Raw genomic sequence first — 11,799 nt, 5'->3', positions numbered from 1 at the left:
TCGAAAATTGTTCTATTCCGTGTACTTATTTTTTCTAAAAGTCCTAATCAACAATTTTGTCGAAGACAAAAAATCGATATGGAAATTCCTTCTCAAGATACAGAATTTCAAATATTTACATACCCATTTTGTTTGACCATCCTCCAAAATTGTATGAAGACTTGTATTGAAATAATGATGCAAAAATGCTACTACTCTTTTTTTCTTTTACCCGCTGTAATCAGAAACCAGAGGTCAAATCATCAATGTTTTTTGACGAAATGTTCAAAAAATTTCTGAACATTATTTTTAAAAATTGAAAAACTTTTTAAAAATTGAAAAAAATTGATTGAAATCAAACATTAAGGGGTTACATACATGTAGAAAATCACAAAATTTTAATTACAGAAAATTTATTAAATCCACTTAAAAGATGATTTTCAATCACTCCTGAAAGTTTCATGAAGATATTTCATGATTTAACTGAGTTAGAGACGATTTGAGCTCAGAATTTTGCCATGCGCAAAGTCAACTGTCTAACTTTCTGAGCGTTTTTCACTGAACACCAAGTTGATTCACGGGTGCCGCGATATCTCGAGATGGCATAGACCAAATTGGCTGAAATTTTGGGTGAAGACTCCCAAGACATGTCCCGTGTGCATGACGAAGCCCGATTTTGAAATTTTGAATTCTCAAAAAATACAAAAATCTAAAACTGCCGATTTTTTATATGAAAAACAGAAAAATATTTTTATCTTTTTTTTTAAATAAACTTTTTGAAAATCGGCCTTCGTCATGCACACGGGACCGGTTTAACGAGTCTTCACCAAAATTTTGAGCCGATTTGGTCGAAGCAATGTGGAGATATGGTGGCACCCGTTTTCTGAAACTGCTAACTTCAAATAGCTATATCTCGGCAATGATTAAACCAAATGTCTTCAAATTTGTTTTGTTAATAGATGAAAATTTATATTTTAATGCCCTGAAAACAGATTTTGAAAAAGTTTAATTGTGTGCTCAAACCGACCTCTGACATTTTTGCCGATATCTCGAAAACTGTGCACTTGTTCAAACATTTGGTAAATTACATTTCGATTGCATTGCAATTCCATTTTACATAAAAATTTGTAGTCAAAAAAATGTTTCAAATTCATAACTTGGTGGCAAAATTCATGTCCATACTTATCTTTGGCTTAAAAGTTGCTAGTTTTTGTCCCCCAGAATTTACAAAATAAACTAGAAAACCAATAAAACGGATTTAGGGGAAAAGATTTTGTAAAATTTTTAGATTTGCTCTTATTATTTAACTGACGATATCCTGTCAACTATTGGTTCGATTCGCAGAGCTAAACAATGAAACAATTTGGAAATTTTCACATACTTTTGAATGAATATCTCTGTATTTTTGTTAAATCAGGCTTACCTATTAAACTTAAACGACCTTTATAAAATTTCGAAAAATAACTGCAATGGTAAAAAAAATATTTTGGACTTGATAAATAGACAACTAATTCAATCTAAACTTAAAATAACTGAATTCAAAATAATACTCTTTGACGGTGCACATAAACCAGAGCTTTTGCACCCAGATTTTTGTTCCAGACATTTTTGTAACTTCAATTTTTATAATCAAATTATTAGAGGATTGGGTCCTTAAGTTCAACAATTTTGGAATAAGAAGACATCAGCTTCTTTGGTTGCTGTGTATTCTTAAATGAATCTAGTATTTCAACAGACCACAACTTCTCCTATCCTACACAGCATTTTTCAGCTAAAGCTTTGATTGCATACTTTCAGGCCTTTTCCCCGCTCAACTATTACGAACCACTTTAGCTCTCCATTTGGCTAGCAGCGCCGTAACGAGATTCAAACACAACCCCATTAAAATGGTACACTTTATGGCCACGGCAAATATAAAAATAATTTATCGACCTGGCGCGTCCAGGCGAAAAGTCTCACGCGGCTTTGCAACACTCTGGGAGAAGGCGAAAAATAAAACACATTATTACCCCTTCGATGGTGACAAATCCAAACACCACCACCGGACCCGATTGGAACAGCGTTACAAGACTAAATGATGCTATTAGATTGAAATTAGCTTGTTTGGCCAGTTTAGGATGAGGAGTGGTTGCTCTGCGGGGGCGTCCTCACCTCCTCACCTATTGGCACCGGTCGGCGAAGGGGGGATTGGATTTATTGGTGCCATTAGCGTGTATTGGGTTGCGACAAATAGGTGTCACCGCGTGGACCATTTACATCTGTAGTAGCTTCTGGCGAACTTCTCGGGGATCACTGGGGTGCCTGTTGAACTGGGAAAGGTGGTGTTTGGCCGTAAATTGCGGAGTTTGGACCTTCTGTGACAAATATGCACGAAACTAGATCTCGTTTGGTCTGTTCTGAATCATACTCTATAGAAGCAATAAAAATTCCAGAAGTCACAGAACGAGCCTACCACGAACCAAAACTGGTTCACTTTCGATTGAGATTGGCAATAAATTACAGCGATTATCGATCAGTGGCCCCCGCGCGAGAGCCTCGCGGGTAATGGTGGTATAGCTCTTAACTCACTTGAACATTCCACAGTAACCGTTGGAGGTATCGAACGTCTGCTCCGGGGGAACAACCCTTTCCAGTAGCCTTGGCAGCTGTGACAAACACCCGAGGGCAGCTAGCAGGCTGGGATCACCCGGTCCGACCGGTTCCGGAAGCTCCCGTGCCGTCAACGGAGTCCCCGGTGGAGAGATGCGAAACTGAGGTCGTCCGCACATGTCCTACAAAGAATAATCAGAACTCAATAACTCAACTCAAAATCAATCCCAATCCCCACAACTCACATGCGGTCTCATCCACACGATCTGCTTCTTCTTCGAGAGCGTCCGCGTGGTCGGTGGAAATTCCAGATCCTCGTGCAGTCCACCCGGTCCGCGGGTCACCAGCCCTCCGTTCATCCCACCCCCATTGAGCAGTCCGCCGTTGACACCCCCGTTGCCAATGCCATTGTGCCCGTTGATCCCATTGTGGTGGTGGCGCCCGTTCGGGATGGTGGTTCCACCGTTGAGGGTGTGCCCGTTGCCAATGCCATTCGTCGAGATGATTTCGGTTGAGCGGGGTCGAGACAGCGTTGAGGGCGTGTGGTCTACCGTGGTGCCGCCGTTCATCCAGGAGCGCACCTTCGGGATACCGTCTGGAAGTAGAAGAACACAGAAAAAAAAGAGTTGAATTTTGGAATGTTGAAAATTTGGTAGGTTGAATATTACCTCTTTTTTTGAGTAATATTACATAAAAAAAATGTGTAAAAATGTGAACCTGACGAATATTCATAAAAAAACTGATGAAAATTCATCATTTTCAGAGGTAAAATGAATCATTTTTTTGACACAAAATCTGTCACCATTTCCTGATGAATATTACCATCATTTTTTTTCTGTGAAGGTGAAACATTGTTTAAGAAAGATGAATAGAATGTGTGGAAATGGCATGTAATTCCATCGTGCACATAATGTTGGCATTTGTGTTTATATTTTTAACGGTGAAAAACAGCAAATTGGGTGGAAAGAGAGCCGAGTCCTTAACCTGCCAAACATATGAGAATTTGCACTAATTTTTCAAATGTAATGGAAGAATCACTCAAATTACAAAAATAACTGGAAAGAAACTGTTAGGATACTGAAAAGTTCATAGATCACTTTTAAGCAATTATCTACGAAATAAGCCTTTTTTAAAAAAATGTATTTTTAATCTGCCGCATTTTTTAAGCTTATCGAAATATTTCGTTCAAAAATGGGCAACAAAAATTCTAGGCGATTTTGAATTTTCAATCGGAATGTACTTTACAATTTCTATTGATTAAATGTTTACGGTGCGCACTATGCGGGACAAAGTGATTTTTCAGTTAATTTTTGTGTAAAAGTTAACTTTTCATCAAGTTTTCAATTGGGTGTTGTTTTTTACCCCAAATGAAGATAATTTTATGGAATTTTAACAACTTTAAATTAAGTTACTTTTTTTTTTTTTTTTTTTTTTTTTTATACCGAATTTCGCACTTCACAGCATTGCTTGCCGGAAACATTCACCTACCCTTATAAAGGGTTAGGCTCGGTCGTGGGATGTAATGTTTTTTTATGTTTCTTACAATTACTGCGGGTGCAATTCAAATAGGCAGATCCCAGTGAGCTAAGCTCTTTTAAGGGATAGTTTGCCTTTAAGACTACACTTAAACTATTAATCATATAACTAGTGTGGTGATCGACCGTTGGCGGTGGGCGGTGGGCGGTGAGCGGTGGGCGGTGGGCGGTGGGCGATGGGCGGTGAGCGGTGGGCGGTGGGCGATGGGCGGTTGGCGGGTGGCAGGGCGGCTTGCGGTGAGTGGCGGCGGGTGGGCGGTGGCGGAAACGACTTATATAATTAAAGTTTCATTTTTAGGTTTAAAAACCTTCCTTTTTTCGCAAAAGTTGTATTTTTTTGCCCTATTTTGGCAGAAATACTATTTTTAGTGATTTTTTCTAAAATACATGGAAACAACTCAATTTGCAAGAAGCGACCGCGTGGTCCCGTTTGGATGGTTGCACACACACACACACACACACACACACACACACACACACACACACACACACACACACACACACACACACACACACACACACACACACACACACACACACACACACACACACACACACACACACACACACACACACACACACACACACACACACACACAATACTATTTTTTTTAGTGATTTTTAATCAATACCATCATTAATACAAGTTATAAAATGTGTTTGATTTTTTTTTTCATACAAAAATGTATGGAAATTGTAGTGCGCACCTTTGCCCCGCAAATTTCAATTTAGGAAAAATGGTAGTTAAAAATAATAAGAAGAGGAACTTCAAAAATTCTTCAATTGGCTAGGCTTAGCACTAGTTAAATGGTTTCAAAGATTTCGTGAACCTGAAGTTTTGTAAACCTCAAATATTAGATCAAAATGGCACAAAAGTGACTTTTCCCAATAACTTTCACTTTTTTTTCACTTTATTTTTGCAAATACATAAAATTTACCCTAAGACAAGTCAAAACCCCAAATATGAGCTTTTTAGGTTGAAATTTAGTATTTAAAAAAAATTAAACTATAGAGAAATTTCCTAATCATTACAATAAAAATAATTTCAAAATGTTTAAATCAAACAAAATTTTTGAAATGGTCTTCAATTTCCCTAATTTCATACTATAAACCATAACTGACTTTAACTCCAAAATTTGGCACTTTATCAAAAATTCGGTCAAGTACTTTTCGTTTGCAAATTTGATTTAGATTTTAAAAATATTTGTTTGACCGCATTTTAGAACCACATTTTTTAAAATTCCATTTCTGGAACCAGATTTTGCACTATCTATGGCTCGAAAGATGTTTTTTTGATTCCCATAAAACATATAAAAAACACATTTTTTTTAAACGTACGCATTTTTGGAACCCAACTTTATGTGAAAAAATGCTAAATAAAAAAAATTAGGATGAAACTATTTTTCTGCAATTGGGTCCAAAAATAAAGTTTAAATTGGTGATATCATTGTTCAGAACGATAAAGCTTATTTGTCTTAGTACAATGACCCTTTGTACGATCGTAAGGATTTAACATGGATTTTTTTATTCAATTCTTAAAAAAAATTAACCACACAGCCCTTCTTGACAGCTCCTTCCAAAGGGACCATAGTTGATCCATCGTAATAGGGCGTCCAATTTTCCCGGGTTTGAAACAGTGAAAATCTATGTTTTCACCACATTTGTTATGTTTTTCAAGCTAAAATCGTAGAATTTGCTCAATAATATAAATTGGTGATAATCTACACTTCAATCTAAACAGGGAAGACAGTTTTTAAATAGCTAATTTATGGAAATAAAAAATGGATTTTTATTCTTTGTTGTGCTTTGGATTTGGAATGAACTATTTTTTCAAAATTATATACTATTTTATAAATATTTTTCATTTTTATATATTTTTTATATGGCAAGACTAGAATAGCTTTAAAAATTATTGATAATTTCTGAATTTCATGTTTTATATAAAACATATTTTACAAATAAATAAAATAAAAATGTTAATGCTTTAATAATCTTATCGATTACTATATGTTATCTATTTCCAATCCCAAATTTGAATTTTCTGACCAAAATTTGTATTTTTTTTTAAATTTTGGGAATAACCGTTTAGAAAAATCCCGGTAATTTTGTCCCGGGAATTCCCGTTATGTACGCACTGCATCGTAAAATGTTGTCGTGTCAATTTATTTTTGCCTTTCTTACCTTACTGAGGAAAGCCTATAAAATCACTCGAAAAATGAACTTCTTTATTTGACCACCTAGACCCACCTTCACGTATACATATCGAGAACCAGCGAGTTGAAGTTACCGTTCCAACTTTTTTAGGAGGCTTGGGCGTCCGTGTAAGTTGGAAATGCGTTGGGCGTTTCAGCGATAAAAACTTCAAATTTAATGTCATAATAATGCATCAAAAATGACAAAAATACTTCTAATTTTCTCGAATTGTATTCCTTTTAAAAATATTTTCAATGAATTTAGACTAAAATTTAAAAAATATCATGTTTTTTGTAAGAATTTGAAATTTACGAAATGCAACATACTACACATACTAATACTATTACATATTTTTTTTGAAAACATAAACCAAAAAATTCTAACCAAAACAAAAGTTTTGAAAGCAATTTGGATTAGAATTAGCAGTTTTTATTCGTATTTTTTTTTATTTTTTTATAGGTAAAGTTTGTTTCTTTTATGTAGATGACTGACCTTTTTTTTCAATTTTCCATTCTTCATAAATGTTATATGAGGCGGAATGGAATGAATGAAGAATCTGAGGAGCAATTAGTTTTGATTTTGGAATCACAATTAAACCAAATTTGTTCCCACCATCAGACCAGGAACTATTTCAAGAACACTTTGATAGATCACGGACGCGCCCAAAATGATGCTTGTTGTCTAGTTTTCATACTGTTTTGTTCTGTACTGACAAATAAAAATGATCTATTCCACCGCCATAGTTCAATTTCCACAACCAATAATTCATTTTCTCGGGACAAAAAACCAACCTCAAACCACAATAGCCTGGCACAAAATCTATTCTCATTCTCGAACGCCACCCCAAAGGAAGTTGCCAAAAGTATAGTGTATTTGCTTAGTTGTTGACACCGAGGTGACTGGCAAGTTCCATTGTTGGCATCTCCCGCTCGAGGAATGCCAGCCAAGACACACTGGCTGATGGTGATCTATGCTCTCGTCTATGCCCCGCCAATCGAGCCGGTTCCATATATGTCCACGTGAGCGGGGTTAAACAACTCCTTCATTGTTGCCCGGAACGGTGGGTTTGGGTTTGCTCTGGAACGATCACCTCCAGTGTCGTCTATTGGGAGTTGTTGGCAGAGAGTTGGCCATTTGACGCCCCATAAATCGTCGTTCAACAATGGGGTTGACTTTTGGACTATCGTCCCACCTATAGATCGTCTGGCGGAGACGACATCGACCTCTTCAACGTGGTGTGTTTACAGACAATTTACAGACTTGTAAATTTTGAAGCATTGGGAAAATTAGGTTTAAATTGTTTCGACAACAAATGACTCCGCCCATGGACCCGTCATTAGCGATTGATAGCCCTTGGTGATTGGACAGTGGGGAATCTTAAACTGTATGTTTTATTAAATATTATTGAAGATTTTTTGAATCTTCTTGAATTCTGAATTCTTCTTGGTTTAATAACAGTTTAAGTTATCATAACAAAATTTGTTATTGGTCTGATATTGGTTGAAATCCAATTCAACTTTGTAATAACATTCTTTGATATGGAAGAATACCTCCAACTGTTACTGGTTGTTAAAATAACAAAAAATAATAACAAAGATTTGTTCGAAGAATAACAAAAAATATTAGTCTGTTATTTCAATAACAATCCAATAACAAAAAATTATAACGACAAATAACATATCTTGTTATAAATAACATAAAATGTTATTGGCCTAGTATTTGAAATATCAAAAAATGTTATTCCTAAGTTGTTTCCGTCTGCTCGGGTATCTTAAAAAATAATAACAGAAAAAACTTCATTTTATAAATGAATAAAATCCAACATTTTCCCAATGTTCACTGGTTTGAGACCAGTCATAAATAAAATCTACTATGGTTCATTGGCACGCGCCTCTCGCAAACACACGACTAATTTATTCAAATTGATTCCTTCGCGATATTTGAGAACCGTTCCAAAAAAAAAGTCCAATTTTATACCATCGGCGGAGCAATGCCCTTTGGGACCACAAATTTTGCCTGCTTTTCGACGGAACGACGCCCGCCACGGGCCAAGGAAAGTGTAAATCAGCGACCGAGACGCCACACGGCAATGGAACCCAAACATGCCCTGGCTGGCTGGACGGCCACATATACGTAATCGGATGCCAACTGTAAAGTCGAGAAAATAAAGATCGTGACGGAACGGCCCGGCGTGGTCGTGTGGCGCGCGTGAACACGGTCCAGTGACGTCGCCGGAGTCGTCGGTGAGTCAGTCAGTCAGGGTTGCCGGGCGGGTAGGGTGGTTCTGAGACGATTCTAGGTTTAGTTTCAGAGTTTGAAAATCTCGGGAGAGTTCAAATAGTCCAGGATCATTGTTTCATGTTCCACCTTTTTAAGGGGACAAGGGAATTTCTCCACGGTATCCTCAAATAAGTTTAGCTGAAGTTTGACAGTTTAATGAAGAGTGAGGGTTAAGGGGTCTAGGATTGGAGAAACAGATAGTAACTTTTTGAGTTTTTGGTAACCACCCTTCCAAACTTTTCCGAACCACCAACTATCCTCCTCGGTTCGGCGCATTCGATGAAATAATATCTGCCGGTTGGCCGACCAGCATCTACTACTCGTTGCGCCCAGATCGTCGTCGTTGCCGTCCAGTCCAAAGAGATGCCGGCTACATTGAAGTCGTAAACCTGATGACAATAAGTCAGTAGGTCACGTGGAGAGTAGTTCAGAGATACGTGCGAATGTGAGACCCAATAAGGCGTTCTCCTCTTAGAGAGGGAAGTGTTTGTACTAAAGGGTAGAAGGGTAGCCTCCAAGGGAGGGTTTCCACACCGAAACACGTGAGTGTGGGAAAAGTCGCAGAAAATGAAAGTGATTTCTGATTTATGGACTTGGCAGCGTAATTCGATCTGTGATTGTCAGTGCCAGTGCATTGTATCGATACCTTGTGGGACCTGCTGCAATCGGAGTGCAATAGAAATATAGCAAAGATTAGAACTTGCTCAGGCTCTGATTTCCCCCTCGGAGCCGTTCGTCATAACTGGCAAACACTTGCAAAAGTGCACCGAAAGACCATGGAAGTATTATAAATAAAATCGCAAACAAAAATATTGTGACAATTTTCCCACCGTTGGACAAAACCCGACAGCAGAGATATCGTATTTTAGTATCAACATAAAAATAAACGCTTTACCGCTTTGGCCAACGGCGGCGACAACAAGCGACGGTGGCGAAAAAAAATTGTTTGACACTGTCGCGAAATCAAGATCGCGATCGAAATAAACAATATTTCTAGATTAAATTTTCAAAACAACCTATCCCTCATGGGTTTCCTATGCAGATAGGGCCCTTTGAAAATTTAATCGAGATTTGAAACCCGCTCACGTACGCTGCAGGGAAGATATAAACAATGAAATTCAGAACTTGATGAGAATTTCCATTTGAGAACCATAAATAAATTTGAGTGCATTTGCTTTGATTTATAATTTTATACATTTTTATTTTATTTATAAAGTTAAAAATATACTAATCGAAATGACAAGATCACAAGAATAAACAAAATGACCAAGATGACCAAAATAATCAAAATGATCAAAATGTTCAAAATGATCAAAATGTTCAAAATGTTCAAAATGACCAAAATGACCAAAATGACCGAAATGACTAAAATGACCAAAATAACCAAAACGACCAAAATGATCAAAATGATCAAAATGATCAAAATGATCAAAATGATCAAAATGATCAAAATGATCAAAATGATCAAAATGATCAAAATGATCAAAATGATCAAAATGATCAAAATGATCAAAATGATCAAAATGATCAAAATGATCAAAATGATCAAAATGATCAAAATGATCAAAATGATCAAAATGATCAAAATGATCAAAATGATCAAAATGATCAAAATGATCAAAATGATCAAAATGATCAAAATGATCAAAATGATCAAAATGATCAAAATGATCAAAATGATCAAAATGATCAAAATGATCAAAATGATCAAAATGATCAAAATAACTAATAACGATTTTGGTCATTTCGGTAATTTGGGTCATTTTGGTAATTTTGGTAATTATGGTCATTTTGGTCATTTTGGTCATTTTGGTCATTTTGGTCATTTTGGTCATTTCGGTCATTTCGGTCATTTTGGTCATTTTGGTCATTTTGGTCATTTCGGTCATTTTGGTAATTTCGGTAATTTGGGTCATTTTGGTAATTTTGGTAATTTTGGTAATTTTGGTAATTTTGGTCATTTTTGTCATTTTGGTCATTTTGGTCATTTTGGTCATTTTGGTCATTATGGTCATTATGGTCGTTTTGATCATTTTAGTCATTTTGGTCATTTTGGTCATTTTGGTCATTTTGGTCATTTTGGTCATTTTGGTCATTTTGGTCATTTTGGTCATTTTGGTCCTTTTGGTCATTTTGGTCATTTTGGTCATTTTGGACATTTTGGTAATTTTGGTAATTTTGGTAATTTTGATCATTTTGGTCGCTTTGATCATTTTGGTCATTTTGGTCATTTTGGTCATTTTGGTCATTTTGGTCATTTTGGTCATTTTGGTCATTTTGGTCATTTTGGACATTTTGGTAATTTTGGTAATTTTGGTAATTTTGATCATTTTGGTCGTTTTGATCATTTTGGTCATTTTGGTCATTTTGGTCATTTTGGTCATTTTGGTCATTTTGGTCATTTTGGTCATTTTGGTCATTTTGGTCATTTTGGTCATTTTGGTCATTTTGGTCATTTTGGTCATTTTGATAGCTTTGGTCACTTTGGTCATTTTGATCATTTTGGTCATTTTGGTCATTTTGGACATTTTGGTAATTTTGGTAATTTTGGTAATTTTGGTAATTTTGATCATTTTGGTCGCTTTGATCATTTTGGTCATTTTAGTCGTTTTGGTCATTTGGGTCATTTATGTCATTTTGGTCATTTTGGTCATTTTGGTAATTTTGGTCATTTTGGTCATGTTGGTCATTTTGGTCATTTTGGTCATTTTGGTCATTTTGGTCATTTTGGTCATTTTGGTCATTTTGGTCATTTTGATCATTTTGGTAGCTTTGGTCACTTTGGTCATTTTGATCATTTTGGTCATTTTGGTCATTTTGGACATTTTGGTAATTTTGGTAATTTTGGTAATTTTGATCATTTTGGTCGTTTTGGTCATTTTGGTCATTTTGGTCATTTTGGTCGTTTTGGTCATTTTGGTCGCTTTGATCATTTTGGTCATTTTAGTCGTTTTGATCATTTTGGTCATTTTAGTCGTTTTGGAAATTTTGGTCTTTTTGGTCATTTTGGTCGTTTTGGTCATTTTGGTCATTTTGGTCATTTTGGTCGTTTTGGTCATTTTGGTCATTTTGGTAATTTTGGTAATTGTGGTCATTTTGGCTTATTGGTAATTTTGGCCATTTTGGTCATTTTGGTCGTTATGATCATTTTGACCGTTTAAGCGAATTTGGTTATTTTGGTCGTTTTGACCATTTTGGTCATTTTGACCGTTTTGGCCGATTT

At 36.1% G+C, this 11,799-nt stretch overlaps 1 protein-coding gene across 1 annotated transcript in view; it reads right to left on the bottom strand.

The window, feature by feature from the left end:
• Positions 1-11,799, bottom strand: part of LOC6051215 (calpain-11) — a 156,886-nt gene that overhangs the window by 18,882 nt on the left and 126,205 nt on the right. Inside the window, exons 4-5 of the mRNA XM_038251683.1 lie at positions 2,814-3,163; positions 2,548-2,750 (exon numbers count right to left, since the gene is read on the bottom strand). Of these exons, the coding sequence (XP_038107611.1) occupies positions 2,548-2,750; positions 2,814-3,163 (553 nt within the window). The remainder of the gene's footprint in view (positions 1-2,547; positions 2,751-2,813; positions 3,164-11,799) is intronic.

The sequence above is a fragment of the Culex quinquefasciatus genome, chromosome 2 (genome assembly GCF_015732765.1).
Source record: "Culex quinquefasciatus strain JHB chromosome 2, VPISU_Cqui_1.0_pri_paternal, whole genome shotgun sequence".
Taxonomy (NCBI): Eukaryota; Metazoa; Arthropoda; class Insecta; order Diptera; family Culicidae; genus Culex; species Culex quinquefasciatus.
The sequence above is the reverse complement of the archived record's forward strand: the minus strand, read 5'-3'. Positions and strand labels throughout refer to the sequence as shown.